This window comes from Lytechinus variegatus, chromosome 10, assembly GCF_018143015.1.
Source record: "Lytechinus variegatus isolate NC3 chromosome 10, Lvar_3.0, whole genome shotgun sequence".
In the NCBI taxonomy this organism is placed as follows: domain Eukaryota; kingdom Metazoa; phylum Echinodermata; class Echinoidea; order Temnopleuroida; family Toxopneustidae; genus Lytechinus; species Lytechinus variegatus.
The window spans coordinates 22,306,809-22,327,479 of NC_054749.1; the positions used below are offsets into that span (position 1 = coordinate 22,306,809).

A 20,671-nucleotide genomic window follows, 5' to 3' on the forward strand; every position below is an offset into this window, starting at 1 on the left:
GAAGCACAGTGAATTTTCAAGAAAACAATGAATGCATGAATATACATCATAGTTAGAAATATTTTGAACAAACATGCATTATAGATGTTGACGTTGCTGGCCATCCATAGTTATGATTGATCGGATCAATAGCAACTCTTCGTAAGATGGGTTCCAGATTTATGATTTCCTTTTTAATGAAATACGCCTCTTCAGTGCCAACAATGAGTAATACATTTCAGTACGGTATGTTGGCGGAGGAGATATGACAATCTACACTTAGATCTACATAACTTTACTTTCTTAAGTTGTATAAATTGCCAATCCCACGTATTTTCACCTCTGTGTTACTGTAAACCTTTTTTTTGTAAAGCCTTTGGCGGGCTCAGCCAAAAGCAGAAAGACAACAAATGCACCGATCTCAACTTTATCAAACTTTTGAAACAGAAATTCCAATTTAATTCTTTACAGAAGTAGACGTGTTAAAGCACACAAATTCATGTTATATCACTTTCAAATATGCTTAAAAAGAGGATAGGCAGTGCAATTAACTTGAATCCAAGATAGTGCAAGGTGCAAAGAACTTTATAGCTAGGATAGTACACAGTGAAACACATTGTACAAACTTTTAAATACTGCCACGATGTGACTCTAGGCCTACTGATAAAAATACTATCAAATGGAGATCAAAGAGAACACGTTGAACTCTTCTTTCCAGATGATTGAATGATGGGTAGAATATATATCACTCGATTCACTTTGTTCAATTTTTGGTCATAGTTCTTGTATGTACATGAATAATAACATATAATTTATAATGATAACATCATATAATGATGTGAATTTAGAAAAATATACTTTATCAGAATACTTGCTCTTTCACCAATTCATCATCAAATTCATTCAAGAGCCATACATATTTGGTGTTGATTGAACAGGGTTGGAGGGGGGGCAGGCAATTATAATTTACAATGATAACATCATATAATGATGTGAATTTAGAAAAAATATACTTTATCAGAATACTTGCTCTTTCACCAATTCATCATCATTAAATTCATTCAAGAGCCATTCATATTTGATGTTGATTGAACAGGGTGGGGGGGGGGGGGCAGGCAATTATACCCCTTTAAAAATTTGTTAAAACTTTACAAATAAAAGAAGTTTCACCCTCAGTGCAGTGATTTTTGGTTTTGCGCTGAATGTTATTACATGCCTTTCTTAATCTGACCCCCCCCCCAAAAAAAAAAAAATACTAATGATGATGAAAAATTAAAATATATCAATAATAAAATACATAAATAAATGAATGAATCAATAAATAAATAAATTTTAAAAAAACTAACAATAGAAAGATGTATGGATGTGTGGGTTGATGGATGGATGGATGAATGGATAGTTAAAATAAAAATATTGAATTCATTCCTCACCTCACCCATATTCAAAACTTCCACAATCCTCAAACCAAAATCCCACAATCCTTTACCCACATAATATGCTATTGACATAATAAGCCCTGATGAATCCTTGCAAGAACAAATTCTGAAATCTGAATCACTTATAATGATCCTCAACCTAACCACTCTTTATTTAAGTCCATTCTTGTCCAGCTTTTCTCCAATGAATTTGAATTTCTTTAGAGCCATTTCGATATCTTTCTCTGTGACATGGTGATTCATGGCCGCTCGCAATGAGTTAGCAGTCTCTGGAAACAGTTTTACCTAGGAACAAGAATCAAAGATAGTCAAAACTATTTTAATGCCTTAAATTGATATTACAGGTAAATGTTTACGAACCATTGATGATACATATTAAAGGAAAATGCTTCAAGCAATTAAGACGAGTTTGGACTGGTTTATGACATAAAATAAAATTCTAAAATGAATAAGAAAAAGAGAATAATGTGTGTGTAATTGTGTTTTTTTCAGACGTGTATGAATCAGATATCTAGAACTAACCTTTAACATTGCCATCTGAAAGACACATATCATGGTTCAAATCTGGAATCTGACACCCATATAGCCTGAATCACAGGCAAACCCGACATCAGCCAAATGGTAATCTGTGGTTTATGGACAACTTTGACTTTCAGGAATTTAATCAGCAGAGCTGCCAACCTGAACAAGAACATTTCAGTATTTTCAAGGCTGAAAATCAGTATTTTGGTGAGGAAATTAGTATTTCCAAAGGAATACCATAGGACAACACATAAACTGAAACTTAAGAAATCAGTATTTTGCATGAAACCATCAGTATTCTTCTCTTTTTCCAGTACTAAATACGGAAAATCAGTACTACTTGGCAGCTCTGAATCAGGCACAGGTCTCGGCTGCCGGATTAGACACAATATTTTGGAGAGGCCGACTGTCATGCAAAAACAAAAAGTCGGCCCCCTGAAAGGGTATTGTGTTCAACTTGCCTTGATCCGCCACTGAATATCATTGTCATACCTGAATACTCTGACCGAGGGTGGCGATTTCATCATCAGCGACGTTTCCTAGGAGCTGAGCGGCTTGCATGGATGGAATGTCTTCTCGTATTAGAACATGTACCATGTTTGTCTGTGTGTTCTCTGGGATGGAAGTGAAGACTGGGTTGCCCATCTCTTTTAGACCTGATTCAAACAATGCACAAATTAAAAAAAATAATGGATATTGTGACTAGTTTAGAACATTAATATATCAGGAAATAAATTACTTTCATTTCAAAGAAGAGAAAAGTGCATTCACCCAACCATGGTTGTAAATAATGTAAAGTTAGATTAAAGAGAAATTCCAGTAGTTGTAGTAAACACTGATTTCATGAGAAAGTCTGTAAAACAAGGCTTAATTGTCAGTATATCATCGAGGATCTAGATCTGGTACAGTTACATTAACTGAACTTTGTGAAATCTTGAAATCTACGCTGAAAAATGTTCACACCGAAGATCCCCAACACAGATAAGCGCACGTGGGACAATGTATAATTATTGCTTAGGGCGTCGGGCCCGACGCCCTACCCGATTCCTGTGCTTATTTGCTGATTTCTCAGCAATTACACAATTTCTTCCAGAATTCTATGGCACATGCGTTTTATTTATACAAACAGACACTTTGGTGGTCATTTCATTGGATTCTGTACGAACTCATTTTGATATCGTTACCAAAACTAGCATTTACCTTTAAGACTTGAAGGTGACAATAGGGACTGACACCCCCCCCCTCCCCGACTAGGAACTGAGAAACATACTTCAAAATAATACACATTTTATAGCAACTTTAAATTTCTGGCTAAACACTCATTTTGTGACATAAACATCTTAAAACAGGCAGAGCATGCATGATAATAAAAAGTAACCACTTTGAAATAATCTTTCTTATTTATGTGACATATGCACAAAAAAAATATCTCAATGCAAATTGGCCTATGTTGGCAACAAACATGTGTAAACTTACCTTTGGATAGCTTTTGAGCATTTTCATGGTCGACATGTAGTCTTGCATATCCTTGATCTATGCCCACCAGAGCAGCAGCGGCAAGCACACCACACTGTCTCATACCTCCCCCTAAAGCTTTCCTGTGCCTCAAAGCTCTGGTGAAAGAAATTAATACCAATGTGTTACCAACCTGAGGTTATGCTGAAGATAATGAGGAATGGTTACACTGAAATAATAACTGCAATGCAGCAACTAAGTCACAAGCAAACAAACAGAAAATGGCCATGCCTTTGCAAGATTCATAAAGTTCTGGGCCGATATATCCAAATTGAGAAATCCTGCTCAGTAATCTTCTTTTCATTGTCCTATGTGGTTGATGAAAGGTTTGAAATTAAATATTATTTGAAGGTTTAAGATGAGGAAAGGTAGGTCATTAAGTGGTTAATATTCTTTTTTTTCTGTTGTGACACTTAGTTCTTTACGGTACTGATCCACTGGTCCCTGCCAAAAATCACTGGCAAACGGGTAAAACAAAAACTTATGACACGGCTGTAGTGAATTTGTAAATAGAGTACCGAAGTGATGACGTCACAAAAAACTTTTTTTTGCATTTCAGAATTTCTGATACCATATTTTGTTAGAGCATGATGAAATACCTCCCCTACCAAAATTTGGTGCGAATCGGTCCATGGGGGCCTGAGATTTGACCTCATGAATAAATAATTAGCCCCATTGAAGTTCACATATTATTGGCCTGATTCTAAAGTTAGGAACATTGACATCAATAGGGCTAATTATGTATTCATGAGGTCAATATCTTAGGCCCCCATGGACCGATTCTCACCAAATTTTTCATATGCTCTACCAAATTATGGTATAAAAAATCCTGAAATGCAAAATTGGAAAATTGATGATGTCACACTTCAGTACTCTATAGTAAGGCACCTTGTCAAAAGTCAGATCCATGTCTCCCTGCAGAAATCCTGCAAGTAGCTTTTCATTAGAAACTATCACAGTTGCCATAGACAAGACAATGGGGACTGCAGGAAAGCTCCAACGACAAGATGCATTACATCATCCTAATAAGTGATTTATCCTGCTGAACGACGCATCACAGAATTTGGACAAGATGCGTAAAGGTCAAGTCCACCCCAGGAAAATGCTGACTGATAAAAAGAGAAAAATCAAAGTAGCATAGTGCTGAAAATTTCATCAAAATCGGTTGTAAAATAAGAAAGTTATGACATTTCAAAGTTTCGCTTATTTTTCACAAAACAGTGATATGCACAAATAGGTGACTCAGTTGATGTCCATCACTATTTCTTTTGGTTTTTGTTTTTTATCTACTGATCCATATAGTATTAAGCAATGCTTATTCCACATGTTCAGGAAGGAATTAATTGTTGTATCACTTGACAATGAGGAGAAAATAAGAATATTTCTTATTTCCTATAATAAAATATAAAAGAAAATAACAGTGAGTGGATGACGTCATAGTCTCCTCATTTGCATACCAGCCAGGATGTGCATATAACTGTTTTGTGAAATTAAGTAAAAGTTTAATATGTCATAACTTTCTTATTTTACATTCGATTTCGATGAAATTTTCAGTGTTATGCTTGTTGGATTTTTCTCTTTTTATTCTAATCAACTTTTTGATGGGGTGGACTTGTCCTTTACGTAAATACTAGTGTCATAAGCATCCTATTCAGGCTGGAAAGTTAGTTGTTTATTTTCATCTGCATTCACGAATGATACAATGTTACTTTTTTCAAAATATGTTATGTCATGTACCGTTACAAATCAGAAAGTAACATGAATATGGATATAAATGAAAAGGAATATAGAAAAGTGGTAACTTGTGCAAAATAGATTTGTACTTACATGTAATTTGTGCTATGAGAATAGAAATAATATTAGGACCATGAAAATGACCAACATTAATTAGTGGATATGCTATAAAGATTGAGCTTTGCAATATGCTTGGAAGTTTTGCGTTATCAGGGGTGTGAGTGGTCACAAATAAAAAGATCTGAAAAAATCTGAAGAGTGTTAAAAAAGTCTGAAATAGAAAGAGCTCCCATACTTTTTGTACAGAGGAAAGTAAAAAAATAAGTTGAAATTAAGCTGAAAAAAAAAATCTGAACTCTCACACCCCTGCGTTATGCAGACTATAAAAACACAAGCTAAAAAAGTATTACTATTTGTCTTTTTTTATTCCATTTTCCCTCATTTTTTTAGATTTTTTTTTTTGGGGGGGGATCCACAACTATGTATCAACAGCAAATCAGCCATCTTACATGATAACAGAAAGATTTTGATAATCTCAGAGCTCTCAGTACTGATTTTTGTTTGTAATACCCATTAAGGATGCCTTCTAATGTTGGGTCACTGAGGTATTTTATAACCATAAAATCATAATACAATCTTATTATTCACTGGAGATGGGGACAATTTTATGATGAAGTAAATAAAGTAAAAGTGACAACTTCCTATGATAATAGACAGAAGGTGCTCGTGGAGTCATTTCTATTCTCACACTTATGGAAACTATGCCATTGAATGTTAACTATCATGGAATCCTTGATTTTCATTGGCTGTTGGGAATGGTTATAATAGAAGTTACTAAAGGTGCACAGATGGTATTAAAAATACAAACAGCATTTTCATTTATAAAAGAGCGAGGTAAATTGAATGCTTGAGGCCACATGGTGTAATCAGGTGCCAGAGACCACTCGGCCAAGGCACCTGGCCTTTTAAATGCAACTGTGACATGATGAAATTGTTATAACCTGATGACAGTTTGTATTAAATGAAGAATGACTTCCCAAAACAAAGTACAAATTCACATTGATTATCAAGCACAATGGGTAAAGAAATGAGCATGATATAATTTATTAAACAAACTTTAGGCATGACTCTCATGTGTTGATCTGTAATGAATATCATAAGTCAGACAAAAAATTGGAACCCGTGGGATTCGGACCTGCCATCTACTGCTTGTCTGGCAGCAACTCAACCACCAGGATATTCTGGTTCACGGTTAAGTTTCGATGATCTGGAATTCAAATACCCTCGATCCTCTTCTTTTTGACTCATTAATATGCAAATGCAGTCCGCCGTGGACAATAGACAATAGCGAATAAAGAGGCATTTTAATAGGAGGAAGTTATAATTTGTAAACAAATAACGTAATATTGTTTTAGACTTGATGAATTATCATCACACTTTTGATAATTAAATCATTAATTATACGTGCTGGCATATATGAGACATATCACAATGTTTTTTTTATTTGCCCTTCAAACCAAACACAAATATTAAATTACAAGAACACAGTACAAAGACAATATATACGGTTCCACAATGTTCTCACTTGGGCCCATATTGCTTTAGGCTACACTGAAAACTTACCAACTTACACTAAACATTTCTCTTTAAATTGTTCACTGGTGATTCAAATATTTTTCAAACTTTTGATAAAAGACAGAGAAATACATGTAAGATCATTATCAAACTGATAAACTTGAAGAAAATCACATTTGTAATTTGGTATAGCAATCATTTGCAATACATTACATATGTTGTTTCAATCACACTTATTGAAATGAACAGGAAAAGTGAGAATCGTCTTCACACTGATCAGGTACCTTAAAAGAACTACCAGAAACCTTTGCAAATTAAAAATTTTAACACATCAATTAGTACATGATTCATCAAAATTAAAAAAAGATAATGCCTTGTTTCATAAAATGCATAGATCATAGATTTAAGAATTTGTTATGTGCATGTTTTGAATCTTCCCTTGTCTTAACCATTCAATGTCAGAAAATTATGCCTCTGTCATCACCACGATTTTCTACTTAAATTCTGAAAATTGTGGTATTTAACCATAACAATTTCAGAGCCTTTTTATAGAAAATACACCCATGAAATCATACACGCAATACGATATGATTCCGTTATGTATAAGCCTCTTAGCTCCAGGGATTTGCATACTCTGGACTACCAGTTTTAGTGCTTGTTTTTGTTTATTTGTTTTGTTTTAAGATATGAAGGCAGAGCTACCAAGTCTCACGCATTATGTGTGAGACTCAAGCATTTTGGACTCTTGTTCATCCCCTCAAATCTCTGTCTCACGCAACTATCACAGCCTATCCCCATATACATTGTACACAATGTCTGTGATCTCACTCAGATTCACAGAAAATCTCATGCATAGCTGGTCTTTGAACTTGGCATCTCTGTGAAGGTGATAAAATTCTTAACATCATCTTGTAACCAGTCATTGATGATATGCTTAATGAAACAGTGTTCTACCCCTCTGGGTTAATTATAAGTGGGGAAGATACTCACCTTGCGATGAAGTCATTAGATCCTATAAGGGCAGACCCCACTGGACAGCCAAGTCCCTAATAAATAGAGAGAGTGGATTATGTTTTTTAATGAAAATACAAATACAGACATCAGGGTGCTACATAATTTTTTAAAAGTGCTTACCCAGTCGGGCAAGTTAATATTTAAATAGTTGGAATATACTTGCCCAAAAATCTATTTCACTTGCCCGAAAAAATCCTTGAAGAAAAAACTTTTACCTCTTCAAAAGAAAGTTTTGCGGTTTTATAAACAATTGACCTTTTCTCTCTTTTGACATGAACTGATCTACCTTGTTACTGCATTTCTTTTTCCGAAGTGATGTTATCTTGCCTGCCATGACCAAAATTAGGGTCAATATCATAACATATTGACCCTAATTCTGGTCATTCTTTACTGTGAAAATTTTGCTTTCTGCTGTGTGAATTTTCCTTGCCCAATTTGGGCAAGTAGTTTTGGTCTTTACTTCCAAACACTTGCCCGACTCTAACTTTTACTTGCCCAGGGCAAGTGCTTATGTAGCACCCTGCAGACAATAAAAATTTCATTTGTCCTCCTTCCCTTCTTTCCTACAGGTATTTTCTCTTACACAATGCCAGTTATCGTCATTCTTTTCTACAGCCAACAAATTTATTATTCATTGTGTTGAGAGGAGTAACTACAAGGGTTACTTTTCCTACTACGATTTTGGATCAGTTCACATCTGTTCAGTGTTTCCACAGCTCCAAAATAATTTTCCCGAAATTGGGTTCCAAATTTCCTGAAATTCATAAATATTTCCTGGAATTTTCAAGTTGGATTTTTAACGAATATCGGGCAATAATACGAGTGCAAATTTGTTCCAGGTGGCAAAAATCAGGGAATTTAGCATTTTTTTGTCCCCGCCCTCTTTAAAAGTAGGAACAACATTATGAAATGCGAGCACGGAGCGCGAGCGAAAAATTTTGAGCTACGTATGGAGGTTAAAATCATGTAAATATAACCTGAATATTAATAGTTGCTATATTTAATTGTTTCATTGTAATTTTTGGATTTCCCAGAATTTCCTGGAATTTTTTCATTTCCCGGAAATTACCCGGAAAAAGTCTGGATTTCCCGGAATTTGGGTAATTTCCTTCAAAGTGGAAACACTGCATCTGTTGCATTAAGCTTTCTCTCAAAGCATGTTCAAGAGGAAAATTATGTAAATTTGAGGATGGAATCTGATTTAGAGTTCAAGAAATTCTGTGTAGTTTTACATTAAACAAATACCAATAAGTACCAATAGGTTGACGATCAATTTTATAATTATTCAGCATCTCAAATCATTTCAACATCACAAAGATTATGATTACAGTATGGAGGGGGGGGGGGGGCTGTCCGCTCATCTGTAATCTACCCACATTTCTAAAATATTCTACTTAACTTGCAGACGATTTGTTTGTTAATTTCTGAAGAGTAATTATCCCTAAAACCTCAAAAAATTTGAACAAAATGTATAAACATCTTGCAAAAAAACACAGCCTGTCATTTCTAAATTGGAGTTTTCTACACTATTCAAGGTTTAGATGAGAAAGACTAAATTATGAGGTCTTCACATAGAATGCCTGATATTAAGAATTTTCCACTTTTGTTGTTTAATATAGCATGCCTTCTATAATTAGATGAATGCACATAAGGGGCACTGCATATAGATCACCACACCATACTTGCACAAAGAAAGAGTTGGTATTGTTACCTTTGAGAAACAGAGACTGATAGAGTCAACATACTGGGTGATGACATCAGGGGTAACATCCATAGCAACGGCTGCGTTAAGAAGACGAGCACCGTCTAAATGAACCTTCAGATTATGCTTATCTGCTATAGCTCTCACCTAGATTGAATCAACCGAATAATGGGTTCAAATCATGGATTGTCTTGATGGCATTTATACATTCAATAACATTAATGAATGTAAAAGTCTATCGAAAGCTGAATCAGATTGATGAAATGAATTCACATGAGCTGGGAAGTTTTAGGTACTGACATTCTTAGGTTTTCAACAGATCTTCAACCCTTAGATTATCCATATTTTTTAAATTCTATTTTCTCTGTCTCTTTCCGATTGTCATATTAGTTACATGTTCATTTGATTTTTGACTAGGTAATCAATTACTGCTTTAACCCTAAAAAGACTAGGTATTTTAGATGCTGAGAAGGCTGATATTTCAGCTGAATATCATGTGATCACAATTAAAATTCGCACGCACTTCAACCATAACATATTCTACAAAATTTTAGAATTGATTGTTCCAAATGACTGGTTATTAAAAAATACAGCAATCACACTAATTTATGCATAAAATTATAATTTCGCTGGAAATCTTTAAATAAAGCTCCTCAACAGCATACATGTATATCACTGCTCGACATACAATTTAGGGGAAAATCAAGGTGATCTGCAATTTTTTTGTGAGGAAATGGATAGAACTTATAGAGTTGATGATCAAAATACCTTCTTTAAGAACTCAAGAGGAAGTACTCTGCCTCCTGTTGCATTATGGGTGTTTTCGATGCAGATGAGTTTGGTGGTGGCCATGTGAACATCGCTAGGTCGTATCTTGGACTCTAGCTCCTCCAAGTCTAGAGTTCCATCTGGTAAGGTCTTGACTGTGTGTGGGCACACACCAGCAAACTGACATTATACAGAAAATTTATGACATTTTCAAGCTTCAAGTCTGGGTTATTTTCAATTCAAGTCAACTTAATTTGACAACATAAGAAATCATTAAACAGTATAAAGAACCAATCACTCAGAAGAGGCAAATATCACATTTTCCATAATCTGGTCTGTAAAAAAAGTGTGGTCAAATGATGCTAATTGCTGACTCAATTGTATGCTTCAATAAATGTTATTAGCACTTTTTCTCTACTGCACCATTGTCAAAATGAAGTGTAATGCCTCAAAGAAATGTTTTATAGATTTTCACGATCACCATCATTCATTTTCAGCATTATCATCACCACCATCATCATCATCATCATCATTTCCATCATCATCACCATCATCATCAACATCATCATCACCATCATCATCATAATCATCACCATCACCATCATCATCATCATCACCATCACCATCATCATCACCATCATCATAATCATCACAGTCATCATCACCATCATCATCACCATCATCATAATCATCATCATCATCACCATCATCATCATCATCACCATCATCATCACCATCATCATCATCACCATCATCATCACCATCATCATAATCATCACAGTCATCATCACCATCATCATCACCATCATCATATTCATCATCATCACTATTATCATCACCATACTCCATCACCATACTCCATAATCATCATCATCATCATTGTTGTCACCACATTCATTATCACTACTACTATTACTACTACTACTACTACTACTACTACTTAGTACTACTACTACTACTACTACTACTACCACTTGATTGTTCATTATTATCATCAGCAGGAGCAATAGCATCATGATCAATATAATCATTTACATCAGTATTATGAATATCATAATCACCATTCTAATCAGTATCATCATTACTTTTGACAGAGGGAGTAATGACAAACAAACAGTTCTATTTTCTTACCTGGGCCATACCACCCTGTTCCCAGGTAAAGATGTGACACTTGTCTCCTAGCAATATCTCCTCACCTCGACCAGTACAATGACCCATTACTGTAAAAATAAAGAAATAAACTATTATTAATATTCTACAAATTTCTAAAGAATCAATTAGTTTCTATCCAGAAATCTAAACCTTTTAAAAGTAGGAATATACATAAGCCACAGAGGAAGCAGTCAAAATGTATATTAAAGGACAAGCCCAACAAATAGTTGATTTGAATAAAAAGAGAAAAATCCAACAAGCATAATGCAGAAAATTTCATCAAAATAGGATAACAGTTATGACATTTTTATCTTCCGCTTAATTTCACAAAACAGTTATATTCACATCCTGGTTTGTATAAAAATGAGGGGACTGCTAACATCACTCACTCACTATTTCTTTTGTTTTTCATTATATGAAATGCACCAAATTTCTCAAAATCTAGACATTTTCTATATTGATACAATTTGATTCTTTCTCAAATTTATATAGAATAATTTCATCTCGAAAGCTGCAGATAAAAGACAAGAAATGACGACTTTACCTGCGATCAAGTTGGACATTGTCCCTGTTGGAACAAAGAGGGCAGCATCCTTCTTCATCATTTTGGCCACCTTGTTTTGTAGTTCTGGATTGTAAAAGTAAGAGTGCGACAGCTTTTGGATGAATGAATTATATAAAAAAAGTATCCTGATATTTCCTGAAAGTCTTATTGATCACTATCTAAGAGAATACATACATGTAATATATCCTCATGTAAACACTCAAAAGCATTGTTTTTTTTCTACCATTAAAGTAGAGACCAAAGGGACAAACATCTACATAACAATCATAGATGTTGAGTAGACAAATGGCAAGTATTTGCTCATAGATGAAAGGGAGAATATCTGATAATCATAAAACATAGGAAAAGTGTTAAAAAAGCTTGTTATTAATATTATGAAATACAGCATGTATGTTCAAATACCATCATCTGTGGATCACCATCATAAGTAATTCTACAGCTCTCTCATTTTCATTAGTATGACAGAAACTTTCAGAATTCCCTTTGTCCAGCTATCCATTCTTAAAAAAAAATACACATAAGCCCGAAGTCACATACAAATTCATGTTTGTTCACTGCTTGGTTCAATAGAAAAATCACCAACATCAGGAAAAATGAAAGTAAAATTTAAAGCAAATAGCAAATGAAATGCTATATTATCTCCTAAGAAATTATTTTTCCCCCACCATTTCCTTTATCATCAGCCATTGTTAATTTGATAACAGCTGCTATCAGAACACAGAGGACTCACAAAGGTTACATGCATTGCATGAATTGTAAGGTAGAAAGTCCATAGTATATATGACATGCTGGTCTTTGATAAGCTTTTTAACAATGATATTCTACAGCTAAGGCTAACAAAGCAAACAGATTAATTCAACATGATATAGATGAATATCTCGGTAATCTCATGCCCAGGTCAACCGGTGTAAAGTTGTAATGGTGTCACACGTGCAAAACATTCCCCCATAGACTTGTGAGTTAAAATGGCACTTTAAAAAAAAATCATAAAAAATAAACGTCAAATTAGAGGGTCAAATGTTTACTTCCATTGGATAGGATATATATCTGACATTCCATATCTGACCAGAAAAAGGGTATCGTAGCCAGCTCATTTAAAAAAGCAAATCACCATTTATGGAGATAACTATGATGGGATCAAATTCATCAACTTAAACAGTAAAATAGCCATAATTCTTCCGCCAGTCAAAAATAGTTCCAAAGTCATTGATATATCCTTCAAATTTGGGCAAAGGAAGTTCAGTAAGTACCATTTCTAGAATCAGTGTTAGATTTTCAATCATATTCATACACTTTTGTCAATCAGCAATATCAAATTAAAAAAAAATTCAAATGGGTTAGGTCGAACAAATATCTTTTGCCTTCCTGTTGTAGTATGTAAATGTAGTTAGATGCATGCAAGCTACATGTTTAGTTTTTCAGCCTCAGCAGATGCAGATGAAAATGGGTTATCATAAACTTCTATAATAAAAGATGGATAAGTTAATTGAATAGACCCCCCCTGAGATCTAACCCTAACCCTATGGAAATGTGGCTAAGTGTCACTACTATTTTTTTCCATGTCTATAGATTGATTAATTAAGGCTCTTAACAACTAGTATTTTTTCGGTTAGACATTGGGAATTCTGACAAGATATCCTTAAAAATAGTATCATACTAGATTGCATGAGAGGGTTGAAACAGCGTGGAGCTTCGATGGAAGAATCATTGCGTTGTTAAAGGAAACCAAAGAGAAGAAGGTGATACACAGTAAAGAAGACTTGAAAACATTAATACCAAGATAGTCTCCTGGGAAGTTTTCACGCACATCGCATATTTGATAATCATCCTAACACTGGACAGTGACTTTCTTTTTTCTTTTATTTTATATTTTTTATATATATATAATTGAAGAGCTAAGTACTTTCAAGCTACATGTAAACTCTTTATTTATATGAAACTGTTTTTAATTCTCTTTTTTCTTTTTTTTTTTGGCATTTATATTTTGTATAAACCTAATTTTTTTTATTTTTTTTTATTTCATTACATGGCATTTTTTTTTCATATAGTAAAATAAATTTCCCGTAGTAATTCAGTAATTATTTTGATTTAAATTCACATTTCGTAATAATACCCAGTTTTCACGATATGAATTGTCTGATTTTTGTTTGCTTTTTTAAAGTGTGTTGTGAGTGTGGGTGTAAGTATGTTTGTGTTTCTCAGAGGAATTGCCTTGTTCATTTTGAAGTAGACCTATTCCTCCCCCATGTCTGATCCATTTGAAATTATTGATCCTGATTTAAATATTGATAATTCTTTTGTTACCTGTAAGTGTTATACACCATCTGAGTTTAATTGTAATTTTGATAAAATTTCAGGTATTTCACTTATTCATTTTAACGCAAGAAGTCTTCACAATTTTTTTGCGCAATTACAGATTTACTATATATTCTTAAAAATTCTTTTTCAATTATAGCAATATCTGAGACATGGCTTTCTAGTACACCGATTATCCCCTTTCATTTGGATGGGTACACATTCTTTAATTCTAACAGAATGGATGGTCGTGGGGGTGGTGTGGCGTTATTTGTGAAAGAAAATCTCCAATGTCAAATTAGAAGTGATATTTCATTTGACACTAATGTAGAGAGGGTATAAGAATATTTGTTTATTGATTTTGTTTCTGAATCTCATGTAAAATACACTGTAGGCGTTATCTACCGGAAACCGAATTCTGACATACATGCATATCTAGAGTTTCATAATAATATGCTTGATATTTTGAGTAAGGAAAGAAGAAATATATTTATAGCTGGCGATTTTAATATTGATTTGTTGAAATTTTCTCATCCAAGTGTTGCTAGTACTTTTATGAGTTTGAATTCATCATTTGGTTTTTCCCCTCTTATCTCAATTCCTACCCGTGTAACACTGGATACAGAAACACTTATTGACAATGTATTTACTAATGTTTTTGATTTAAGATATCATTGTGGAACTATTTCTGTCAAAATTACGGACCATTTACCAGTATTTTTTATTCCAGTTGTAAATAATGGTTCTGATTTCAAATCAAAGCCTTATACTTATAGGAATATTACTGATGATAGAATAAAAACATTACAAGTTGAACTTTTACAAACTGATTGGTCTGTTTTATATAATGACAATAAAAGTGATGTAAATTTACTTTATGACACATTTACTGATATTTTAACAAGGCTGTGTGATAAACATTTTCCTATGATAAAAAAGAACAAAAATAGACCACGAATTCGTAAACCCTGGATATCACCGTCTTTATTACTTTGTATCAAACGAAAAAATAGATTATATAATTTAAAGTTTTTATGTAATCCTTCCACTTCTAGTGAGAGGAAATTCAAATTATATCGGAATAAAGTTAATAATTGGCTACGTAATGCTAAAAGACACTATTATTGTCATAAATTTAATCAAACGAAAAACGATCCGAAGGGTACATGGTCTGTTATTAATTCAGTTTTGAATAAACAAAAAAAATCTTTACCTCAATATTTTCTGCACGACGATGAAAGGATTGAAAATTCTGAGCATATTGTACAAGCTTTTAGTTCGCACTTTTCTAAATATTGTACCGAATCATCTATGGGTGATTCTTCTGAAGCCCTCAATTCACATTCTGATTACCTTAAAGATTTGTATCCAAATTCAGTATTCTTTAAGCCAATTACAGAGAGTGAAATACTTGAAATTTCAAAATCTTTGAATAACAGCAGAGCATGTGGTCATGATGGTTTAAGTAGCACTCTTCTTAAAAAAATCATTCATTCTATTGTTAAACCGTTAGTTTACATTTTTAATATATCATTGTCCACTGGTATAGTCCCTGATAAATTCAAGATTGCGAAAATAATTCCAGTGTTTAAAAAGGGTGACCCACATTTAATTCAAAATTACAGGCCAATTTCAATCTTGCCGAGTTTATCCAAGTTGCTTGAAAAATGTGTATATAGTCGTGTTTATTCATTTCTTTTACAACATAAAATTCTTACACATTGCCAATATGGCTTTAGGCGTAACCATTCAACGTCCCATGCTGTTATTGATTTGCAAAGTAAAATCATTTCTGCAATGATTGATAATGATTTTGGGATTTGTATACTGATGGATCTTTCAAAGGCATTCGACATCGTTGATCACAAAATACTCCTTTCTAAATTGAAATATTATGGTATTCGTGGGGTTCCTTTACAATGGTTTGTTAATTATTTATCAAATAGATTTCAATATACTATTTATGATGGTTTCTCGTCAGATTATTTTGTTGTAACTAGAGGTGTTCCACAGGGTTCCATATTGGGCCCTTTGTTGTTTTTAATATTTATCAACGACATAATACATTCATCAAATAAGTTTGAATTCATAATGTATGCTGATGACACTACCTTATTTTATACTCCGCCTGAAATTGCAGATCTAGAACAAAATGTTAATATTGAAATATCCCATGTTTCGAACTGGTTTAAGGCCAACAGATTAATTGTAAACTTGAGCAAAACACATTTTATATTTTTCCATACTAAGGCTTTTGATATATCCTTGTCAAATATTTCATTAAAGTTTAATTCTGTTGTTATTGATAAAGTAGATGTGGCTAATTTTCTTGGAGTTTATATACATAGTACTTTACGCTGGGATGTACATATTGATAATATTTTGTCTAAAGTTTCCAAATGCTTAGGTATTATGTATAGGTTAAGATTTTACCTCCCTCTATCTGTATTATTTACTTTGTATAATTCTTTAATATTACCATATCTTTCATATTGTATTGTACTTTGGGGTAACAGCAGCCGTGCTAAATTAGATTCTCTGCATAAAGTTCAAAAGAAATGTGTACGCATCTGCACAGGCAGTCACTTTCTTTCTCATTCAGCCCCCCTATTTTACAAGTTGAAAACACTGAATATATATCATCTCTATGAATATCATACTGCATTGATTGGTTTTATGTACTCTCAGGGTCTTCTTCCAAATTCTATATCTTCATATTTCTCTCTCAATAATCAAATACATAATTATAATACTCGTAGTTCAAATTTGATACATTTGTGGAAAGTTCAGAATACACTGTCTCAGAAGTCTGTTCGTCATAGTTTACCTATTATATGGAATTCCCTCCCAAGTAATGTTATTGATTGTAAAACGTTATTACAGTTTAAAAGGGTACTAAAAAAACATCTTTTATCTCTTCACATTTGAGTTTTACAATGTTTACCATTTATCAATTTACATTAATATATACTTAACTTTACCTTGGCATCTAATTCCTCTGATAGCTGATGGATGTGTCGTGTGGGGTGAGTGTGTTTTGTGTGTTATGGTGTGCGTGTGGATGTTCATAATACCATTGTAAGACTATTCTGTTTGTTAAAGGGGGATGGGGGGCATAACAAATTGAAGATTCTTATATGCCTGTAACGCAATGTAAAATGTAGTACAGCTATTTGAGAGAACTTTTACACACAAAGCCTTAAAGGCCTTTCTTTAAGTTCTCTTATTTCATTTCATATTTTCATGTATTTGTATATTGGCATATTATGTGATAATCGTGTATGTTATACTTTGTAAATGTCTTTTTATCGAAATGAAATAAATGGATTCAATCAATCAATCAATTAATCAATCAAAATGTTTTCTGATGTATTTTATTGATTTTCAAATTTCTCAATCATTTCATTGTATATTTTTACTTCTTTAAATATCATTGAAATGGAAATTGCCTGCAATACTTTTCTAATCTTAAACAACATTGACAATAGTTATGTAAAAAAAAACACAAATTGAACAACACAAACATGCAAGCACACACACTCCCATCCCTAGCTGGGGGTATAGTCGTGCCAAATCTCAATGATTTTGGATACAGATAATTACAGAGCTTGTTTTTTATCACACCATATCTGCAATGTTCAGCCTTCTCAGATATTTACCATTGACAGTAGGATCCTCACCAAAGACATCATCACCTACCACAGCCTCACTCATGGCCTTGCGCATGGCATCCGTTGGCTTAGTGATGGTGTCGCTACGGAAGTCAACGACATAGCCCTGATCCTATGTGTTGAGATTTAAGAAAAAAAAATCCAGTCAAGTGTTTCAATAATAATAATAATAATAGACAGTTCTTGTATAGCGCATAACACATTATGAATAACGTCTCTATGCGCTTTCAAAGGACTTGGATATTATTACCCTGGCTTTAGCCCCGCAGCCTTTTACAGCGCTGGGGCATTTCAAGGAATAAATTCCTGCCAGGTACCCATTCACCTCACCTGGGTTGAGTGCAACACAATGTGGATAAATTTCTTGCTGAAGGAAACTACGCCATGGCTGGGATTTGAACCCACAACCCTCTGTTTCAAAGCCCGGAGACCAATCCACTGGGCCACAACGCTCCACTAAATTCCCTAAAAGAAGTTGCTTGATCTGATATTGTGGACTAATCCTTATTTCAAATGCTTGTCAGAAGTTTTTTTTTTATAAATTACACTATAAGTACTAATATTAACACATGAATCAATCTGCCATACTCACAATGAGTTTGTAAAGAAGTGTTGGAAATCAGTGAGGTCTACAGTTCGTTTTACTTTTGACCCCCCCCCATTATTTTGATACACATTTTAAAATGTATTACAAATCAGTCGATCAATAATATTTATGATTTTTTTTCACTTCTAATCAGGAATAAACAAGGCAAACACCAAGCGTTGTCTCGCCTGCATATTGCAGTCATGAAGAGGCTGCATGTCAAAACTCAAAACTATAGGTCATGTCATTAGTGGAACAAACAGATAAGGTCATGCCATTAGTGGAACAAACAGATGCAAAAAGCATCCGAACATACAGTACCAGTCAGATATCTTTAATACCTGTTTCGAAGCTATAGAAAGTTATTGTGTGTACAACACAGCACAGTGCCAGTCATGGAAAGTTCATTGACCTTTGACCTTTCAACTCACATTCGAACTTGACCTGCACCTTCAAGAGATGGACCTCTTGTATGAATTTGGCAATCCTACCTCGAAGATATAAAAAGTTATTATGTGTACAACACAGCACAGTGCCAGTCATGGAAAGTTCATTGACCTTTGACCTTAATCAAATTCAACTCACATTCAAACTTGACCTGCACCTTCAAGAGATGGACCTCTTGTATGAATTTGGCAATCCTACCTCGAAGATATAAAAAGTTATTATGTGTACAACACAGCACAGTGCCAGTCATGGAAAGTTCATTGACCTTTGACCTTAATCAAATTCAACTCACATTCGAACTTGACCTGCACCTTCAAGAGATGGACCTCTTGTATGAATTTGGCAATCCTACCTTGAAGATATAGAAAGTTATTATGTGTACAACATAGCACAGTGCCAGTCATAGAAAGCTCATTGACCTTTGACCTTATTCAAATTCGACACATATTCAAACTTGACCTGTGCCTTCAGGAGATGGACCTCTGGTATGAATTTGGTGAATTGGTGATCCCACCTCAAAGCTATAGAAAGTTATTGGGTGTAACAACACAATTGTGCCAGTCATGGAAAGTTCATTGACCTTTGACCTTATTCAAATTCGACTCATATTCGAACTTGACCTGTGCCTTCAGGAGATGGACCTCTGGTATGAATTTGGTGATCCCACCTTGAAGCTATAGAAAGTTATTGGGTGTACACTGTACAACACAATTGTTGACGACGACAGCCAGAAATAATGATACCTGTCTTGCTCCGCTACACAGGCGAGACAAATTAATTCAAAAGAACACAGATTGTAATATTGCCCCCCCCCCCCCCCTCCTTCCCAGTTGTGAGAAAAAAACCTAAAATTCATACAAAATCATAAAATATATAAAGATATACGCCAACATACAAAGCCATCCACACATAAACAAATTCTCAATTTCTCTCACCATTTTCTTTATACAACTTAAATACAGTCTAAAATCATTCAACTAGAACAGTGATTCTGGAATTCACGAAATTACAACAACAAAAAAGCTCAGTTCTAAGCATGCAGACACAAGCAGGGAATGGTTAGTGAGACGGCCAGTCAGTCACAGTTACACTCAATTCAAGCAAATGGAGTTTTAGCCTTGACTTTACAGACAAAAGTCACATGTCAGTCACCAGGTAACAATGTCTTAAATATCCTTTCCGGAAGTAAAAATGACCTTTAATATTGATACATGTAGTTCACCTGACCATTAAATCTGGCTGCTAAAATAATAATTTTGTCCATTATAGACAGGATGGGGATATCTATTAGGTGGTTCAATCACATCATCTCAATCACAAAACAAGGCAAAAGCAATTTTGTGTCTCGCCCACTTATGAAAATAACCATAAATATCATGATTTGTGAGGGCACGCAAGAGGATTATATCGAAACTTCATTGTGAAATGACTGGGATGGAATAACACTTGTCATAAGAGCCTTGCAGGTAAACTTTAATGTTGACCTGAAAATGACCTTTGACCTTACCATGTGACCTCCAACTGCAGTATAACATGCACGTCCCCCAAGTCCATCTACCATCCAAGTTTGGATGAAAAGTGACTTACAGTTGCGGAGTTAAGAGTCTTGCATGTAAACCATAACGTTGACCTGAAAATGACCTTTGACCTTACCATGTGACCTCCGACTGCAGCATAACATGCACGTCCCCCAAGTCCATCTACCATCCA

At 34.2% G+C, this 20,671-nt stretch overlaps 1 protein-coding gene across 2 annotated transcripts in view; it reads right to left on the minus strand.

Moving 5' to 3' along the window:
- Positions 1 to 761: 761 nt before the first annotated feature.
- Positions 762 to 20,671, minus strand: part of LOC121423103 (probable low-specificity L-threonine aldolase 2) — a 28,171-nt gene continuing 8,261 nt past the window's right edge. For both annotated transcript variants that reach the window (XM_041618392.1, XM_041618393.1), the window contains 9 exons: positions 17,917 to 18,040; positions 11,942 to 12,025; positions 11,377 to 11,465; positions 10,246 to 10,425; positions 9,487 to 9,624; positions 7,752 to 7,807; positions 3,414 to 3,550; positions 2,430 to 2,593; positions 762 to 1,700 (listed from right to left, as the gene is read on the minus strand). In XM_041618392.1, coding sequence (XP_041474326.1) covers positions 1,566 to 1,700; positions 2,430 to 2,593; positions 3,414 to 3,550; positions 7,752 to 7,807; positions 9,487 to 9,624; positions 10,246 to 10,425; positions 11,377 to 11,465; positions 11,942 to 12,025; positions 17,917 to 18,040 — 1,107 coding nt within the window. In that variant the 3' untranslated portion in view covers positions 762 to 1,565. The remainder of the gene's footprint in view (positions 1,701 to 2,429; positions 2,594 to 3,413; positions 3,551 to 7,751; positions 7,808 to 9,486; positions 9,625 to 10,245; positions 10,426 to 11,376; positions 11,466 to 11,941; positions 12,026 to 17,916; positions 18,041 to 20,671) is intronic.